The 20,340-nt window shown below is 40.6% G+C and overlaps 1 protein-coding gene across 4 annotated transcripts in view; it reads left to right on the top strand.

Moving 5' to 3' along the window:
- The window catches only part of LOC138721106 (mucin-5B), a 46,593-nt gene that overhangs the window by 24,537 nt on the left and 1,716 nt on the right, over positions 1–20,340 (top strand). For all 4 annotated transcript variants that reach the window (XM_069857776.1, XM_069857777.1, XM_069857774.1 and 1 more), the window contains 27 exons: positions 410–548; positions 1,425–1,535; positions 2,279–2,458; positions 2,854–3,090; positions 3,988–4,144; positions 4,334–4,462; positions 4,887–4,971; positions 5,180–5,217; positions 6,268–6,423; positions 7,143–7,208; positions 7,508–7,600; positions 8,287–8,528; positions 9,015–9,192; positions 9,409–9,659; positions 10,447–10,630; positions 11,178–11,370; positions 12,040–12,218; positions 13,381–13,450; positions 13,626–13,747; positions 14,107–14,138; positions 14,573–14,750; positions 15,711–15,815; positions 16,456–16,496; positions 17,031–17,153; positions 18,070–18,165; positions 19,183–19,311; positions 20,192–20,231. In XM_069857776.1, coding sequence (XP_069713877.1) covers positions 410–548; positions 1,425–1,535; positions 2,279–2,458; positions 2,854–3,090; positions 3,988–4,144; positions 4,334–4,462; positions 4,887–4,971; positions 5,180–5,217; positions 6,268–6,423; positions 7,143–7,208; positions 7,508–7,600; positions 8,287–8,528; positions 9,015–9,192; positions 9,409–9,659; positions 10,447–10,630; positions 11,178–11,370; positions 12,040–12,218; positions 13,381–13,450; positions 13,626–13,747; positions 14,107–14,138; positions 14,573–14,750; positions 15,711–15,815; positions 16,456–16,496; positions 17,031–17,153; positions 18,070–18,165; positions 19,183–19,311; positions 20,192–20,231 — 3,554 coding nt within the window. The remainder of the gene's footprint in view (positions 1–409; positions 549–1,424; positions 1,536–2,278; positions 2,459–2,853; positions 3,091–3,987; positions 4,145–4,333; positions 4,463–4,886; positions 4,972–5,179; positions 5,218–6,267; positions 6,424–7,142; positions 7,209–7,507; positions 7,601–8,286; positions 8,529–9,014; positions 9,193–9,408; positions 9,660–10,446; positions 10,631–11,177; positions 11,371–12,039; positions 12,219–13,380; positions 13,451–13,625; positions 13,748–14,106; positions 14,139–14,572; positions 14,751–15,710; positions 15,816–16,455; positions 16,497–17,030; positions 17,154–18,069; positions 18,166–19,182; positions 19,312–20,191; positions 20,232–20,340) is intronic.

The raw sequence follows: 20,340 nt of genomic DNA, 5'->3' as shown, positions 1-20,340 counted from the left end.
CACTGTAGTCAGGAAGAGAACTGACCATATGATGCTCGACAGATCAATATTCAGAAATGGTTGAAATATTCAATTTTTCACCTTGTATTTACTTCCTAAATCCTCACTGTCTGCTGCCAGGGCTTAATGATTTAAAAGATATCTGAAAGGGAAAATAAATAGAATAAAAATAGACAAAGTTCAAATATGTCTTGGCAGTAAAGAATAACTTTCTAATTAGCAAGCTCTGTCATGGCATGGTGTCAAAACAGTTGAGAGGGTAAGCCTGGAAGAATGAGAGATTTCTGAAATTGTTATCTTTGAGGAACTGCAAAAGACAAACGTCTGAATTACTCTGACCCTGTTTGGGGTTGAATATAAAAAACACATTTCATACAAAGATCGTGATTCTTTGCATTTTTCCTCCCAGCACCTGCAACAAAAGGCAGTGGAACTGCACAGACAACCCCTGCAAAGGAACCTGCTCTGTCTATGGAAATGGGCATTACATGACATTTGATGGGGAGAAGTTTGATTTCCTGGGAGACTGTGACTATATCCTAGCTCAGGTATAGGTTTTTTTCACTTTTCTGTCCAAATGCTTTCAACAGCTTACAATGCTGGATTCATTCAGAGTAATTAAAGGCTAAGCCATGCAAAATAATTAATAATGATGAGCAGAGACTACTCCACAGAATCACAGAATCACAGAATCACAGAATAACCAGGTTGGAAGAGACCCACCGGATCATCGAGTCCAACCGTTCCCATCAAACACTAAATCATATCCCTCAGCACCTCATCCACCCGTGCCTTAAACCCGTGCCTCCTTTCCTCTTGCCCCTACCTAGAGCAGATACAGTGAGATTTTTGAAAGCAAAGCTATCAACCCTCAGAAGTGACACAAGAGGGCACTGTGTTATCCTAAACAATTAACTCCTAGGCTGGACGGCCCTTCGGTGATGTAATTCCAACATCTGGAAGGGAAAACGAATTAGTGTGGTGAAAAGCTAAGTGTTTCTCTCAACCATCCAAGACTGACAATATTTTTGTTGCAGGTTAACATGTGAGCTTCATGTACAATAACTGTGTGTGGTGAGGCAGTACTCAATGAGACATTTTCTCACACCTGAATTACAGCTGGTTTTGCTGTAAGACAAATTTTAAGACAAAATATTTTTACTTGTTTGGCTGTGCAGGACTGGTGCCATGAAAAGTTTTGTTTTTCCCTTAGCTTTTACCTTAGGGATTCCTGGTAAAGTTTGAACCTGCCACTATGTCAGCTTCCACCAGATTCTTCCGAAATGCCCAGAGGTCTGATGAATAAAAAAGTGACAAAAGCACAAATCTGAATGCAATGTCATTCATTTCAAGCTCCTGAAAATTTTTAAGACTGGTCTAGTTTTCTGTAAAGATCTAATACAACGTTATCTATTTTTTCTAAGGATTTTTGTCCCAATAACATGGATGCTGGCACCTTCCGAATTGTAATTCAGAACAATGCCTGCGGGAAGTCGCCCTCTATCTGCTCCCTAAAGATCACTCTGATTTTTGAGGTTTGTCTAGAACTGGTTATACTTGAGGAGCTGTAGTCTTGATTTTGTAGCAATTAGTGTAATTGCCTCTTAGATTCCAACTCAGTTGCTGCTAGAGGGTACCAACAGAAGTCACCTAGCCAGAAAGCAGGGGCAGGCAAGCTAGGAATTACGTATGTGGTGTTAACAGGGCTGGACATTTCTGCACGTGAGGGGATAGCTGCAGGGAGTCAACAGCACTCTGTAGATGTGCATATGTGTGTATGTAGTTGCATCTGTGACATTAGTGGTACAGAAGAGGTGGTAAAGTTTTTAGAGGAGCATGTTTCTGCACCATGGTTTGAGCACAGGGCAGATGTAACCAGAGAGGGAAGAATTCCTCCCCTCCAGCTCAGGTTTAGCATTTCCCCAAAGTATACGCAGAAAAGATTTCTTCCATAGCACAGTGTGAGGGGATGATGAAACAAAGCAGCCTGATAAGAGGTGTTCTGACGTGCTCCATTGCCCATGCACTCAGGAGCCACTGTGCCGGCAGGATGGATTTTATCTAGAATGAAGGTAGTTTCTGTGTCTGTAAGATAAGACTTGTCATGCAAGGGCAGATGTTTACCATTGAATTCAGTGAGTCTTATATGTGGCGATAGACAAAGATGTAGTATAAAGGCTAGAGAAAAACAGGATGAAAGACAAGAAGCAGAATACCAGCACTGTTACATTAAGTTTTCTATTCAATTTTGTTCCATGCAACTTACCTATTCCTGTAGAGCAGTGAAATCAGGCTCTTGGAAGGAAGAATTCAGGAGATTGCCACTGATCCAGGAGCTGAGAAGAATTACAAAGTGGATCTCAGAGGAGGCTATATTGTGATTGAAACAACTCAAGGGATGAACTTCATGTGGGACCAGAAGACTACTGTTGTTGTTCATGTGGCACCATCTTTCCAAGTAAGTATGGGATGGATTGAGAGTTATGATTTCAGACTTAGTTATGCATCCAAAACTTGAGCCCGACTTAGGAAAGGAGGTCTTGGAGGAGTGTTCGGCTCAGTGGACAAGAAGCAGCAAGCAGGCCATGTCTTGTGTTTTATTTTGTTGTTCACCCAATATGAAATGCTCCAGAATATTTGGAGCTAGACGTAAAGCCAGACAATTTGCAACATTGGTGGGCTAATAGAATGATCTTCTCACTGGAAGTCCAGCTTTTTCTAAGCTGTATTTTGATGGCTATTTAGAAATTTACAGCTATTTTGCCTTGAATTGTTGTATAGTTTATTTCTATCCAACAGTGGGCTGCACTCAAAATAACAAAATCATTTACTAAGTCTCCACAAATTACCCAGGGAAAAGTCTGTGGCCTTTGTGGGGACTTCGATGGCCGCTCAAGGAATGACTTCACAACCAGAGGCCAGTCTGTTGAAATGAGCATCCAGGAGTTTGGAAACAGCTGGAAAATAACAAGCACCTGCTCAAATATAAATATGACAGATCTGTGTGCTGGTCAGCCTTTTAAGTCTGTCCTGGGACAGAAGCACTGCAGCATCATTAAAAGTAACATCTTTGAAGCCTGCCACAGTAAGGTAATCTTGTTCTGTCATCCTCAGTAGTTTCACACCGGGTATTTGTTTCTATTTTGCAGCACTTTGAACATAAATTTTTATTATTAAAGGCTACTATGCAGCATTCTTGAGTACAAGGGCTACCTCTCTCAAAACCTCGCTTTACAGCTGTGCCAGCTGAATCCTGTTGCACAGTACTGAGGAAACATCAGTGCCTGTTTTGAGCAATTGAAGACAAAGAGGATAATAGCTGACCACCAGAAATAAAATATTAGGTATCAGTTTGTTAAATCTAGAAATAAGTTAATATAGGACTGTTTGCATGGAGATCTTTGTGAAGGTGTATTCAAATTACTTAAAGAGTTTAATCATTTGGTTTATTTTAGATATAAATTGAATTAAACAAATCAGAAACAAGATAGTAATTCTTAATGAAAATGTCCATACAAAGCTTAAGTTCAGTTTAATAAGCCACTTTTTTAAAGGCAAACTTGGCTTAATTTCCTCGATTAGTTCACATTGTCACAGGTTAAAATCAAGACACCAGTGGAAATAAAGTTTCCTTTTACATTCAATCACTATCTCTCAATTAAGAGAGTGCACACACTATATAGTTGTGCTAAATTAAAGCAAAGTAGTTCAGTCCTGCAGAAATGTCACTGGAAAGACATTTTGAGTGAAAAAGCCAGTATTACACACATGAGAATGGGAAGCTTTGGAGTCCAATTCCACAAGGCAAGTGAAAACACAAAACTACCTGTTGTAAAGTATCATAGCTCCTTCTTGACAGTCCCACTCTGTCACAGAGTCACTCAGCCTGGTTCTGCCAGTGGATATCAGAAATTCAGAGCCCTTTCTCTCATTAAAACACAGGGCAGCAGTACATCCACGGTAATAGATCTGTTGGAATTTTGACAGGTGAACCCAATACCCTATTATGAATCTTGTGTTTCTGACTTCTGTGGCTGTGACAGTGTGGGAGACTGTGAGTGCTTTTGTACTTCAGTTGCTGCATATTCAAGAAGCTGTAGCAGAGCTGGTGTCTGTATTGACTGGAGAACACCTGCCATTTGCCGTAAGTATTGCATGGAAAATGTATACAGAAAAGTAGTGCTCCATGCGCTCAGATACACAGGAAATAAAGAAGACCAGAATTCTGACATCTCTGTGTATACGCAACTTAACAAGCTTTTATTTACAAGATTTAGAAAACGACCTCTGCCTGATGTCTGTGACTTGGAGATTTTTTATTTTTCTGTTCCAGCTGTGTTCTGTGATTATTACAATCCACCTGACAAGCACGAGTGGTTCTACAAACCCTGTGGAGCCCCTTGTCTAAAGACCTGCAGGAACCCACAAGGGAAATGTGGGAACTTGTTGTACAGTTTAGAAGGTAATTCTTGCTTGACTTTGATGCAATTTATGGGACTCGGAGCTATTAGTCTGGTTTTAAATGTCATAAGCACCAAAGTTGCTGAAAGGCTATTGCATTTGCCCCAGGAACTTATTGACCATGCCTTGCCTGGGCTAACTCCCCATGTAGTGGTGAACTTCATAGCATAATTTGTCCATTGCCTTTAAATCTAAGGAGAGTTAAAAAGGTCATTCAATCTAAATTTGCAAAGAATTTGTTGACAAACAGAGTTAATTAAAACTTGAATGAGAGAGGGAAAAAGAGGACATAGAAAAAGAACTGGCAGTATAAAGAACATTCATACTGAAATCACATTCGTTTTGGGATCAAATCTGCATCTGATAGAAGTGTGATGTGTTTTTATGTAAAGCAGACTAATAATAAGGTTACTTTAACTTACCAGGCTGTTACCTGGAGTGTAGTCCGGACAAGCCATATTTTGATGAGGAGAGCAGGGAATGTGTCTCCCTCCTCAACTGCACTTCATGGTAGGTCCATTGACGGTGAAGGCGACAGAAAAAGGAAAATACAAGCTAAGCAATGTTTTATTTATGTTCATGGGCAGTGGCAATTATAATTAAATCCTCCAGGAGTGGGCTTTTATGTAAAAGTAGATATAATAGTTGCAGACATTGTTATTCCACATATTGGTTCAAGTCAATAAAATAAGTCTTATCCTTTTCTCTTTGTCTTCAGTGATCCTGAAGAGAAACTATGTACTGAAGACTCTGAAGGTAACATTTCACCGCCCTAATCATTCATTGAGTGATTATAGGACTGAAACAACCCATCATCACATGTGACTGCAGGCATATTGGTAATAGGACTCCAACTAGCTAGTTCAGTAGGTGGATGCACAATAACACAAATATACTTTGATAAGTAAATCACACCTTCTGACCTGAACAACCGTCTAAAGGATAATCATAGGGAGGAAGAAAGGAGAGAGGCATGAAATGTAGGATTCATCTTGCCCAGGTAAATACCACTTCTCCACATTTCTATTTCCTTGGTAGTCAGTGAAGGCAGACAGAAAGTAGTCTGAAGAAGGCCATTCATGGTACCTGTTATAATGAGGGCTTTCAGAATGGAGCAAATCTTGTAGGGGTGCTATTTCATCCAATAATCTTATAATAAATCTAGACAACTAGTTTAAGACACACTGGCTTAAGGTATGATATCAGTTCTCTCCCCTATCCGGGAGAAACCACATCCCAAAAAGAAGGATGACCCAGGAGACAATGCATCATAAGTTTTGCTGCTTTTTTTTTCAGTTATAGACATATTCCCTTGGGTTCCTGAATATATCTCCAAAAGCTGGAAAGCTTCTCAGACATTTAAATGAGATTGTTTATTACTGCATGTGTAATTGTTTATTACTCATTAGTTGATGGAAATGGCTGTGCAACCACCCTTCCTGAGTCAGTGTTTTATCACTTGTTAAGACAGTAATCTCAGTCACATTCCCTGACAAGAGGGAATGCACCTCTGCTCCATGCTGGGTAAGGACTGTGCCAGTTCTCATGCCTTCACCAGCCAGTAATTCTTCAGTGCAATTTGACCCCAAGAAACACTAGCAAAAATAAAAATCCAACCCTCTTTAAATAAACTAGGTAGACTCCCAGTGTAACTTCTTCAATAGAAACTGAGAAAATTTTTCAGTCAGGTAATGTTTAATGACATGAGCTTCAGAAGGGTAAATCCAGAGTTTGGTTTTCTTTTCATTTATATTTATATCACAAATGTCCCTTGTAACCACAGCATTTACTCTCCTGTTGCCTCAGATTGCCTTTGCTGCTACAATGGAAAGACCTATGCCTTAAACGAAACTGTATACCACCGAGAATATGGGTCTGAGTGTGGTGATGCTGTCTGTGGCCCCAACGGAGAGATCATTAAAACACTCATCCCCTGCAGAACACCATCCACGGCAGCACAAGGTAATAAGTTTATAAGAGGTCTGGTGGTGATTTTACGGAAGTCTGTAATGGTAATAATATTCCTCTATCTTGGAAAAATACTCTTGCTGCATGTCTAGGTTAAGCACACAATTTAAAGCAGTCAAAGGCTCAGAGCTTGATGGTGTCATGTTGGGGACCAAAAGTGTACTTTTTATAGATTCATACTGTCAACAGAGTAAAGAGACAATAGAGACATTCAGCCATTTTTCAGTACAGCTTTTACAATAAACTTGGGCATACCACAGTTCACTCATTGATGTTGTTAGTCTCAGTATTTCATACTGCTAAACTTTGCTTTTCTCCTTCTCATGATCTACATCACATCACAGTTCTTATCGAACTCTTTTCTACATTGGAATGAGTCAGTCTCAAATATGTCACTGAAGCAAGAAAATGAAGCTGCCTGGCAGTTTACTCACTTCACACACAGACACAAAAAAAAATGTGTATTATTCTGGATCCTGGCAGTAAATTATACAAAGGGAACAAGGAAAATTAAAAGTTAGGTTCTCTACTCAAATTAGCGGAAGAGCTAAAGGCTTGATGGTGTGCCTATGTGTTTGTTATTTACTAAATGTGTTAACAAGTCCAACAAGACGTATAATGGAGTAATAGCTATGAAAGGAAAGCCTATTGGAAACAGAGTGTAGGTGGCATTGTAAAATGTCTAAATGACCTGCCTGTATTTGAACCAACAGATACTTTGCAACAAGGCACTAAAAAGGAAAATGGAATGCCACTGGAAATCACCTCTCCAAAGTCAGGTGAAGTCCTGCAGGACTAAATTGGAATGAATAAGTGACAGTAGAAGGGAGGTTTATTGCATTCTGCACAGAAAAAAACTAATTACAAGGAGGAGTGTGTATGTATTATTCTAGTAGCCTACAATGTAATACAGGGAGTGTACATAAACGCAGAGAGGATGGTTTTCGTGTGTATATGTACAAAATGTAGTGGGGATTGATTTTTCCTTTTTGTGATTGTAGAGAATGTCATAGATGCAATAGGGCTTTAGAGCAGTGTAGCAGAGGATTTGAGTATGGATTTTTTTAATTTCCTGCAGAACCACGTATACAACTTGTAACATCTGCACCTTTGACACCAGTTGTAGCTTCTCCCTGCTTCTGCAACAAAAACGGACAAGTCATACAAATGGGTGAGAAACAAAGCAAATATTTTTCTTCTGCACCATTGATGTGGGAAGATGTACTGTTACATATAGGTGCTTCAGCAAGTGCTCATTCAGCCTGCTGCAGTTATACCTTATCACAAGTTGTTACATCTTTGAAGTGTAACAAACACCTACAGAACTGCAACTCTCCCATTTCCGTAACTTTTTCCTGATTTAGATATCCTTGGTATAAGGAAGCTTATAGCAGATGCTAATTTCAATGGACTCCAGTACAAACCCTGAATCCCAAACTGATGAACATGGGCTTATAACCCAGTCAAATTCCAAAAACCAATGAGAGAAGACTGTTCTTCATGTTTTGGTAGCTCCTGAGCCACTGTGAAGACCAGATGCATCTAGTGATGTATTCAGTGTTCTCTCCTGTAGCCATTTTCAATTCCCACTGATGTACATGAAAACAGAATTTTAGGTTAGCAGGCTGTGGCGTTCCCTCAGCCTTTGCCATTTGGATGAATTGCACTCCAGCTCAGCCATCACATTCAAGTAGCTGCAGACAGACAGTCACATGTGAATATGGCTGTTTGGTACAGGCAGATCCAGACAGTTAAATGCAGGGCTGAGTAAATTGTGCAGGGCTGTGATGCTTTAGCCTTGATAATTACTAGTTTCCTGCACAGTCCAGTGCTAACAGTCATGTTTTGGCCTTGCAGGAGAAAATGTTTCTCTGCCAGTGAATATATCAGGTCATTGTGCTTACGCCATTTGCAATGCCTCGTGTCAAATCGAATTAATCTGGGCACAGTGTAAAATGAGTCATACTGAGACCCTAAAGATCTGTGATCCAGACTCTGAAGTCTGCCCACTAACACCTGTTCCCAGTGCAACAAGTCGAGTTCCTACTCCCACAAGGCCTCCTGTGAGTGACTGTCTTGGGCTCATTCCTCCCAGAAAGGTGAGAGACTTGAAAGAAGCTGCATTTCTTCAGCTACAGCGCTGTCTGCAACCAAGATTTTGTGTTCTCCTCTGATGCTGGTAACCACCACTACAGCTGTACTGTAGGTGTATCTCAATTAGAGGATTTAGAATTTTACCAGAAGCCCCCAAATTGCTGAATAAGTTGAAAATTATTCTGTTAGCCTGAAGCACCTATATGATTTTACATGGGCAGAGCTACCTAAGCTGAACAAAGGCTATGAAATCATGTCCAGCAGTGTCCCATCATCAGAAGTGTTCAGGGTCTTAATACTGAGTCTTATAAAAAACATTGTAGAACATAAGTAGATATCAAGGCTCTACTGATTGCTATATTCCAGAGAAAGAGAGGATAGTAAATAATGCTATGTTAGACAATTAGCTGAATGGAGAACAGTTGCGTGTGTGTGATTTTAAGGATTATTTAGTTACGTACCTCTCCTCTTCTGTTTCAACCTACCAATAGTTTAATGAAACATGGAACTTTGGAAACTGCCAGATTGCCACTTGCCTGGGAGAAGGAAACAATATTAAACTGTCAAGCATGACTTGCCCTCCTCAGCAACTGAAACTCTGTGCCAATGGTTTCCCATTCACAAAACACCGTGATGAAACTGGTTGCTGTGAAGTGTTCGAGTGTCAGTGTAAGTAATGTAGCAGAATTCCTAAAACTTATGTTCAGCTGTGCCTCAAGAAAGATAAGTCTATGATCAAAATCTGTACTATGTTCATATTAGTTCAAAAGTCCTATCTAAACCATCTCTGCCTGTTGAGAGCAGATAAATGTGCCCTTGATGGGCCAATTAGTACTTACAGAAAGCTCAGAAGCCAGACTTGGAGTCTGTCACTCTCTCTTCCAGGTATTTGCAGTGGATGGGGAAATGAACATTATGTGACTTTTGATGGAACATATTATAATTTTAAAGAAAACTGCACCTATGTCCTTGTGAAGTCAATTCATCCTGACTCTCACAGCTTCTGGATTCACATAGACAACTACTACTGTGGTGCCATTGATGGAGCAATTTGTTCAATGTCCCTTCTCATTTTTCACTCCAACTCTGTTGTTATTTTGACACAAGCGATGGAACATGGACAAGAAACAAACATGGTAAAGTATTGTGCTAAAATGAATTCTCAATATTATTTTGCTGCAGTTATATTACGGTATTGCCATATGTCCTGTCACGACAAAGGTTGAAGTTTGTTAAAAATAGAGTGGCTATAAAATGTAATTGTATTGCTTTCTCTCTCACACTTTCTTTCTCTCTTTTCTTTATGTTGATGAAGATTTTTACATTCTAAAAATTCAGGAAATTATCACATAATTAAAAGTTGTGGTTTTCCTCCTGATAGATGTAGGAATCAGTGATAGTAAGGTAGACCTGTTGGATACTTTAGACTTGGGGTCCTTGAACTGACCTTGGCTTGTAAGAGCGGGAAGCTGAACAAAGAGGTGAACATCAGAGATGCAAATCAGGGTGGAGACAGCATTTAGGGGCAGCATGTGGGGTTTTGGAGGTTAACCAACCAAATGTTGCTGCCGGTGATTGCGAGTGCATGGACAATAGGCCTGGGCCAATCAGGTTGCTATGAGAAGTGCGTGGACAGATGAGCAAAGGTATATAAACCTGTAAGTTCCAACAATAAAGGTCTCCGCTTTTACATCTATCTGGAGTCCGTCTCGTTGTTTCATTCCCACAGATTGGAGTATTCAGTGTACATTACAACATATTAGAAAAGGAATCACAAAGAACTGCTTAAATGACTGCCTGACAGACTTCATTTGGTGCACCAGAGGTCTGAACTTGTGTCGCTCTACTTTCCAGTTTCACAAACCGTATACCTTACTCAACAGAAGGAAGTCCACAGAGACCTTATGTTTCTCTTATTTTTAGATTTTGTTTAATGGCAAGAAAGTCGTTCCAGACATTTCCAAGAATGGTATCAGGATAACCAGTTCTGGCCTTTACATCATAGTTGAAATACCTGAATTAGAAGTTTATGTCTCCTACAGTCGACTTGCATTTTACATAAAACTCCCTTTCGGAAGGTTTTATGACAACACCATGGGACTGTGTGGTAAGTGTTCTCATCAGCCGACAGTAATGAATGCAATAAATTTTCCTCCTTCTTTTTCTCATCTGCTCGTGGACATCTCTAAATACTTGCAAATGAACTGATTTCTACTTGTCGCAATTTTTAGTAGAATTGTCTCTATTTGGTGGCAAGACACAGTCAGCAGACAGTCTTAAGTCACTTTCATTCTGCTCACAGTCTGTTGGCAGATGAAGATAGGCTTTCACTAAGCCTGGCTCTTGATCCTATCTACTCAATATAGGAATGAACGAAATCTGGAGAGTCTTGTGCTAAACAGAGTGGTCTCAGTTGCTTTAGCTGCTAGAAGAAATACATCAACCAAGACATCAACACTGGTTTTCATGAGTAACTGTCAAACTATTTCTTCTGGCCTTCTCTTCTAATATGCAGTTCTTCTGAACTCATCCAGGAACCTATATGTTGTTACCTTCACAAAAGGAGGAGAACTTGCCTCCAGATTTTCTCTCAAAGGAGTTTCATCAGCATCAACTGCTCTTGAACTGTCTCTTTGCTTTTATATTGCTACCAGGTACCTGCACCAACCAGAAGTCTGATGATGCTATGAAAAGGAATGGTGAGATCATACAGTCCTTTGAAAAGATGGCATTAGATTGGAAAGTCCCAGACCCTACCAACAGATACTGTTATCCACGTGTCTCAGAACCAGTTGAGACTGAATATCATCAGCACTGTGAGCCTTCCAATGTGTGTAAGATCATCTGGTAAGACAACTGCCAAAAATGCCAGGAAAATAAGTACACAAGATAATTTTGTCCTTCACTACATGAAGCTGCTGATAGGACATGGTGAAAACATGAAGTCTATCATACCTTGATAAACTTAACAGTCAACTGATGTGTGAATGTTCCTAAGTGTGACAGATATATTTTTAGCTGCGTCATGAAAATCAGTCCTTCCTTAACAGTGTCTGCTTCTTGGCATTCCCTCTGTCTGAAGAAACCAAGCAGGAACAAGATACAATTCAGCATCTGAAAGCCCTGGATGAAAAGGAGCACAGTCAGAATAGAGTAAACAAAAGTGAATGTCTGTAAAATAATTTTGTGGTTTAATGTCTGTAAAATAATTTTGTGGTTTAAAACAGGATGGTTAAACATGTTGACATAAAAATGTCAGCATATAGATTTATAGTTGTGAGCTGCGCAGCAGACTTTTATTTGCAGGAATCAGTCCAACATCAAATAGCCTTCTTTCAAAACAATGTGAAGAAAAGGAGGTAAAGCTCACTCTTAATCGAGCTGTGTGAATGTATTACCTATTAGAGCATTTTGTAGTTCTATCATTACATTGAGGCATTGAAGGGGGGGGATTGTTTCTCAGTTGAATTCCTGCTTGGAAGTGAGGTGCTGTGTCTGTTTCCTTGTTCTGTGAAGGAACCTGACTGAGTGCCACAGCGTGGTCCCCCCACAGCCCTACTATGAGGCATGTGTGGCCAGCGGGTGCTCAGAACAGCATCCCAGCACTGAGTGCCAGAGCATGCAGACATATGCAGCCTTGTGTGGGCTCCACGGGATCTGTGTGGACTGGAGGAGGCAGACAAATGGGCAGTGTGGTAAGCCTGACCTGTCAGTGGTGAAGTGACTCTGTTCTGTTCTTTCCTCATCTACACGTCTGTTTGTGTTCCTCCACATCACCGGGATGTAATCTTTTCTGAGCTGTTCTGAAACTGATCAAAAGCAGGAACACCTCAAAAAGGTTGTTCTGGTCCAAAACTGATGTTCAATAAGTGCGGAACTGGTCCACACGGTCCCCTGAGCAACTCAGAAGAGGAGCTGTGTGTTACACTGAGCTTCATCACTAGATGGCCACACACAGCTTCCTTCTGCATCTTTGCCCTGCTCAGGGGGATGTAGCGACCGAAGGGTAAGCACTACTAGTACTGGTTCAAGCACCTTTCTGAATTATAGACTCAGAGAACCCCTAAGGTTGCAAAAGACCCCTAAAATCATCAAGTCCAACCATCAGCCATCACCACGACACCTACTAAACCACGTCCCCAAGTGCCATGGCTACATGGTTTTTGAACACCTCCAGGGATGTAAATCCACCACTTCCTTGGGCAGACTGTTCCAATGACTCTTTCAGTAAAGAAATTTTTCCAAATATACAACCTAAACCTTTCCTGGTGCAACTTGAGGTGATTTCCTCTTCTCCTATCACTTGTTACTTGGAGCAAAGACCAACACCCACCTCACTACAACCTCCATTCAGGTAGTGGTAGACAGTGATAAGGTCTCCTCTCAGCCTCCTTTCCTCCAGACTAAACAATCCTCGTTTCTTCAGCCAGTCCTCAGAAGACTTCTGCTCCAGCCCCTTCACCAGCTTCACCAGCTTCGTTGCCCTTCTCTGGACATGCTCCAGCACCTCAATGTCCTTGTAGTGAGAGGCCCAAAACTGAACACAGTATTTGAGGTGCAGCCTTATCAGTGCCAGCTGCAGAGAGACAATCACTTCCCTCCTGCTGCTGGCCATGCTATTTCTGCTACAAGCTAAGATATTGTTGGCTGTCATGGCCGCCTGGGTTTACTGCTGGCTTGTGTTTCAGCTGACTGATCTCCTCTTGCTGAAGCCTCAGAGACCCCCTCACTGGGCAGGAGTCTGGGCTGCGTGGGCCAGTGGGGCAGGCTGCATTAGTGTGTGGGGTTCATCCATTTTGCATTGAAGGATGCAGGTGGATCTAGGCCTTCTAACCTGTGTGTTCTAATGCTCCACAGAGGCCAGATGTGCTCGGGATCAGGTATACAAGCCATGTGGGGAAGGAAAAAGAAATGCTTGCTTCCACAGGTGGGTCATTTCCTAAGGCACTTAATTTAAAGTCCATACTTAACTTAAAATGTCCATAACTTCCAAATTGCTGAGGAAGGCTAGAAACTCACATTCCCCTGGGATTTAGGCGTCTGATTTCCCTGGGGTGCATTTCTGCCTCTCATTCATTCCTGTTCATATTGTAATTATGCAGAGAAGTTGCTACAGACACCCGCCCCTCCCAAAATAACACACCAGTGTTCGTTGAGGGATGCTACTGTCCTGAAGGAAAAATTCTGCTGAATGATCATGACAACGTTTGTGTTTCTGTCTGTGGTAAGAAATGATGCAAATTGTCAGATGGGAAGGAGGGAAAAGACCCTGACTGGAAGTATACCCTAAAGGTGATGTTCTGGGAATAGAGGAAATGGAGGAGACCTTGATACTGACCCTTTCTAGTTAGGCTGGAAACGTTTCAGATTGGCTTCTTCTGCTTGCTCTTATGCAGGAAGAGGAACCTTCAAAAGAACAAAGAGGAGTATCTTTTGGGGTGCAAAGCCCAAAGCTGTGCATTCTGGATCTCTCTTTGTGTCTGTTTCTTAAATATCAAGGCCTTCCTTCTATTCCTGTCTTCCTTCTTCTGTTGTTTTCCCTGATTTGATCATTATTAAAGGAATCTGTAACTCATTTTATAGGTTGCACTGCACAAGATGGGTCAGTGAAACAGGTAAGAAAGAGAAAAATACTGTCTTTATACTATACCTGGGTGTTGTGACTTTCTGTAAAAATGCCCGCATGGGTTTCTTCTTTTACTTCTAAGCTTAAATTCCAGTGAACTGCAATGGCAGTAGGGAAGATTTTAATTCCAAAAAGTTATGAGTCACTTGAGGTATAGAAACAGAAATATCAGTTTGTGGGAAACACTGTTTCCTAGCAGAACTAGCAGGCTTGCCTTCTGGAAACATATAAGCCCGCAAAGGAGTGTGGCAGATAATAGCATCTTTTCTTACTGTTCCTTTCTCCTCTCTCTGGGACTTGAACTCTGATTTTCCTACATAATAGCTTGGGGCAATCCAGTATTTCACTGTCTTGCAGCAGGCTTTCATTAATATAATGCTACTAGGTTTTGCTCTCTGAAATACTACCCCATTGTTTTGACAGCCTAGAGAGGCTTGGGAGCATGACTGTCAGTACTGTGCTTGTCATGAAGCAACCTTGAATATATCTTGCCTTCCTCGCCCTTGTGCTAAATCTCCACCTATCAACTGCACGAAAGAGGGATTTGTACGCAAAATAAAACCACGTCTGGATGACCCATGCTGCACAGAGACAGTCTGTGGTGAGTAGGTAATTTAGATGTCATCATGAGGCATCATTTGTCTATAGCAGCAATTCTCAAGTGAGAACTGTTACCCAACGGGTACCAGATTCAAATAAGCACACTGGAGTGGTCAGTTGTTCTATCTGCATGCCAGGAGCTGTCAGAACAGGTCTCTTGTCCAGCTTGTATTATAAACTATTGCCACAACCTGACATTAAAATCCCCCATGGACTATTGGGTCCACCAGGATCCTCTGTCTCTTATCACTTCTGAGATAAGAAGGTGATATTGCACAGAGATCCATCCAGTAAGGGAGGATGTGTTCATCTTTCAGGTTCCCCCAAGGCCTCCTGTGAAGGTTCTTCATATATGTCTGCTCTCACATTTCCATTTGCATCTTACGAGTCCCAAATGCCTACCACAGCACAGAACCTCCTCATCAGCCTGCTCCTGACCCTAGTCATTCCCAGCACCTACATGAAGGTGCAGGACAAGGGAACTTGGCAATGGTGGTGGGAAGTTTTCCTGTTCCTCATCCCTTTCTGCTCACAGGCAGTGGTCTGTTAGGCTGCTTGGAAGCCTTGAGGACACTGTCAGGGTGTTTTGCCTTGCTTGTCCCAACATTCACATGTTTGGTGCAAATCCACTGCCTTTTCTTTTTTTTTACTTTCTGACTCATTTACCTTTACCCCAGCTGTTTCTCTGTCACTTCTCTAAGGTAAAGGTGTTTAGGTTTTTTAGACATGTCATCCAGTGGGGAAAGAGAAGCAGGAACAAAGGTCAGAAGTAGATGTCTAGGGAAAAGCTTTACAGTAGAACAAGCTTAGAGATACTTCTGAACATATCCCTAACTCCAAAACTGTAATGTTGAAGATTCATCTACTTCCATACAATTTCCTGGGTGTTCAAACTTTGGTCTGTAACTAACACTGCTGGATGGCATGCTTTAGCTTACTTTATCTCTTTTGTCTATTGCAGAATGTGATATAAAAACCTGCATTATCAACAAAACAGCGTGTGACTTAGGCTTCCGACCAGTGGTTGCTATATCTGAGGATGGTTGTTGTCCTATATTTTCCTGTAGTAAGTACCATGTTTCCTTATTTATTTCTTGAACCATGTACCATATTTATTTCTTGAACTATTCAATTTTTTCTAAATAGGTCAAAATAATAAGCAGTAGCCTCTCCCTTTCCCACTCAGTCTTTACAATTGGTGCTTTATTTTAGAGTAACTGGTAACAGTTTTTAGAGTAACTACTTCAGCTCTCTGTAGCTAGTATTCAGTGAGTTAAGTTATTGGTCAGATACTGAATGTCAGTTACATTGAACCCATCCCAAAGCTCTGCTGGCAAAATATATTTCCAGATTACATACCTGACCCAGCTTCCTGTTGGCTCTGTTAGCAGCAAGGTAGTTAACAGTAAAGAAAAGCTCAACTAATCTCACCCATGAGGTGGAAAGACTTTTCCATATGGTAAATACTACATAGAATTACTCCCCACTTCATGCATAACATCTGAGCAGAAGTTACATGTAGGCTTCCAAATAATAATTAGCACCATGTAATAGTTACTTCCCTCCCCTCCTTTTTTTTAAGAAAGGCTACTGAATAAGCTCAGTTCTACTCTGCCTCCTTGAAATTTGTCACAATTCAAAGGTGAGTACAGTAACAGTTTACATAATTTCTACCACATCCTTTTCATTTTCTTTTTATCTTACAGTACCAAAAGGTGTGTGTGTTTCTGAAGGAGTTGAATTTAAGGTGAGTGATGTTCCTTATGCTTCTTTTCACTACTTAATGTTGCCTGAGTCAGAGTTTTCTGATGTTGTTATTGTCAACATTCACACAATTAGGTTTAGAACATCATGTAATTTTTCCCTGCCAGTAGCCTTATGTACTATTGGAAATGTTATTGATAGGGAACACTAGAGACGAGAAGCTATATTTTAGAGTCAAGAGGTCAGAATTGTGATTGAATACAATTTTTAAATCTCATTGGATGTTGCAATATTAATTACTATGTCAAACCGAGCAAAAATCAATGCATGGAATTCATGAGATAATGTAATATCTCATTTAACACAACTGATGTACTTAGGAGAATCAGCCTTGTGTTCATCTTACGATACTCATGGTATAAGGTTTTAGAGATCTGGAGGTATCAATTTCAGAAAGTTTTTCAAAAAATAATTCCCAAGCATAAGCACTCATTTTTGATAGTCCAGGGGATGTATGTTTATTCTAGAACCCACTGAATTCTTGATATGGCTTGTCTCCTCTCCTCTGTATTTCCAGCCTGGGGCTGTGGTGCCTCAAAGCTCCTGTGAGGACTGTGTGTGCACAGATGAGCAGGATGTTGTGACACGGACCAACCGCATCAAATGTGTTCCAGTGAAATGTCAAACAACTTGCCAGCAGGTCAGAGCTGTATGCTCAGCTTCCCCAGCCATAAACAATGGCTGTTAAGGGCATGTACTGTAAAACTAGGATAGTATAACTGCTCACTGAAAGACAGCAGGATATAATCTTCTATTAGATTTTTTCTCAAGTCCTTTTTAGAGTGTTGATTTCTTTTACTTTAGCAAATTTAAGAGTTCATCCTTGGAAAGGTTCTCTGAGGGCAAGTGATTGCAATCCTGTTAAAAGAGAAGTCTAACTGCCGAAAGATGACATTTGTGCTATTCTGTTGGTCTTGCCCACTGTCACCTGAAAAATTAAAATTGTAAAGTATCTGTGCAGTGCTTTATATGTTTCCAAACACTTCTCAGTACTCATGAGCTGAGAGTGCACACAAACTGCTTAGTCTGTTACTGAATGTAAGTGGTTTCCTTTCTTGCCCAGAGAAGGTCAGACACACTGCCAATCCTAAAAGTGGATAAAACCATTATCTTTCATCCTTAAGCCAACCACCTACCAAGAGACCAATGAGTACCTAAAACACAGGAGGGTAAATACGTGATGCATGATCTTCATGTCTGACAACAGCAATTCTTGTGGGTAACCATATCAGACCAAGCATTGATGTTAGATTGTGCAAGTAATCATACACTGAATTAATTTATTTGGCCTGATGTTTATGTTAGCCAGAGGAGGAAGAATAGCCAATGACAGGGTGTTCATAGTAACTGAAGTGCCAAGAAATCACTCTTCAATAAGGGAAATAATTTGTCAGCTCTGAGTGTCAGTCTTAAAATGGGTCCAACAGGTTTCTAAGGACAACAGAAATAAAACCAGAATGTTGGTTTATTTTCTCTGCCACCTTCAGTGCAGTTTCGATCTAAAAATGCTTCATGAAATCAGGTAACATGGCTAAATGGAAACTGTATTCCCACAGGGTTTCCGCTATGTGGAAGAGCAGGGTCAATGCTGCAGCCAGTGCCAGCAAGTGGCATGTGTGGCAAATTTTCCATTTGGCAATGTGACCATTGAGGTAAGCACTCCCTTGCTCTGTAGCAAGGCTGAATTATCAAAAAGACTCCAGTATTTTTGGAATCATAAATTTTGAGGCTGGGAGGACTTTTAGGAGATTTAAAAATGTCTGTGTATCTGAAGTAAATGTAGATGTTTATACAGCTGCTTTCTGCTGTGTGCATCTCATAGGCACCACTGTGTTTAAAATTATGTGTAATTATCTTGCACTGGAGATAGAGGGCTAAACTGTGTAAACAAGCTGATACAGATGCACTATTAGTAGTTCTGGATTTGCTGAGGGAGAAATCAAAAGTGTCATAGCTGCTACAGTGTAGTGCTACTTGTTAACACACCCAAGTAATACATCACATCTTGCGAGCTTAGCCTTGTGTAGACATGGGCTGAGCCTCAGGCTAGCACTTTAGTTTTATTACAGTCTGCTATTCCTGTAAAGAGTTAGTGACAGTATCTCAATCAGTGACTATTGCTTCTCTGGTAACTCTTGTGTTCTGCATCTTTTCTATTTCATCCTTTTATTCCCTGATAATTTATCTTACAAGCTGTCTTCTCCTGTGCCAATAGGCAGTATTTATGTTTTCATGAGGAGGCTTTGCAGTTATCCATTAACCTCCATAAGGAAGACTTTTTTCTTTCACAGTTCTTACTTTTCTTCCATCTATTAAAAAAGAAAACTGTTGAATGTCTTTAAAAATGTTATTTTTCTTTTATGTATGTTTTATCACACATATGTTAACACACCTACCTTCTGGCATTTGTGTTCATACCTCTATGCTCATTCTGCCATCAGCTTTTGATTCTTTCCACCTAGGCAGACACACCAGGGGTTTTGTAGAAGCTGGTAGTGGATGAGCTTGGTCCATAATTTGCATATGTGAGTTCCAGATATCTCAGCGCTTTCAGATAGATATGAACAACCCAGTCTCTCTGCTAGTTCAATGACTGTCTTACTGTTGCATTATTATATTTTTATGGCTATATTATATTGGCTTGGGTTTTTTTTCTTGTTTTCATTCAGGCTGGAAAGAGTTATAAAGTTCCATATGACAACTGTACTGAGTACACATGCACTGAATCAGCGGGCCAGTTTTCCTTAACTAGTAGAGTAAAGGTGTGTCTACCATTTGAAGAATCAGACTGTGTCCCGGTAAGTGTTTGAAAATCAGACAAAAAGCCTTCTGGAATGAGCCCTTCCACTGTTCTGGGAGTTTTCTTTACTGTTTTGAATGAGCTACTTCAGTATTTCATGATCTTTCTGAACTGATCATCCTTGTTTGAAGGAAATGTGTTTTTTTCAGCCTTGAAGAGAGTGTCCTATGGAAGTAAATAAAACTTTTTGTAAACGACTCACACATTTTACTTGTTGTGGGATAAGCACTAGACCTTGAAAGAGAAGGGTGTTGGGGCAATAGCAAAGTGGGATTTTTCATCACTTGAGAAACACCAGCGTTATGCAATGGTAATTCACCAGGGATGCCTGGCGGAACTGATGGACCCCTGGGGAACTGATAAACACAATGCCTTCTGATACGTGGTACATCACTAAGCAAAAAAGTGGTATAAAAATGAGCAAGAAGAATTGTTTGTGCCCTTGCTTTCAACAATTAGTAGTTTCCAGTAACTTTCAGAAACGTTTGGGGCTTCACAGTGGATCTGAAAACCAAAGCAGGGACAAAGGCAAGCATTGACTTGTGTTAGCTTTGGGGTAGGTTCAGGAGCAGCTGTCATTCTTTGGGATCCTGTTTTTTGTGTTGGCTTCAATAAGGCCTACTACATAAGCTCAGGTATGTGTAATGGGACATCTTACCTTGCTTGTGAGAGGATATATGTAGTTTTAAGAAAAATCACTCCCTTTCTTGCTGGATTTTTTTTAAGTATTTTTACATATAGTTGATATGCAAGTAGGTCTGCTGAAGAACCTGTATTGGTTAGAGATGAAGGAATATACCAGGATGCTCATCACTGCTACAAGCTATTTAGCAATACGTGCATCTGAACTGTTGTGATTATGTTTGTTTTCAATACAGGGGACAGTTGATATGACTTCAGATGGCTGTTGCAAGACATGTGAGTGCATTAAGTCACTGATTCCCTATGCCAGTACAGTTAGGTTCTTTCCTGCTTGTAGCCCTGTTTCTGCATGTGTCAAGAATCTTTAGTTTCCACAAACATGAAA

The sequence above is a fragment of the Phaenicophaeus curvirostris genome, chromosome 5 (genome assembly GCF_032191515.1).
Source record: "Phaenicophaeus curvirostris isolate KB17595 chromosome 5, BPBGC_Pcur_1.0, whole genome shotgun sequence".
NCBI lineage: Eukaryota > Metazoa > Chordata > Aves > Cuculiformes > Cuculidae > Phaenicophaeus > Phaenicophaeus curvirostris.
This window is presented reverse-complemented; position numbering and strand designations above follow the sequence as displayed.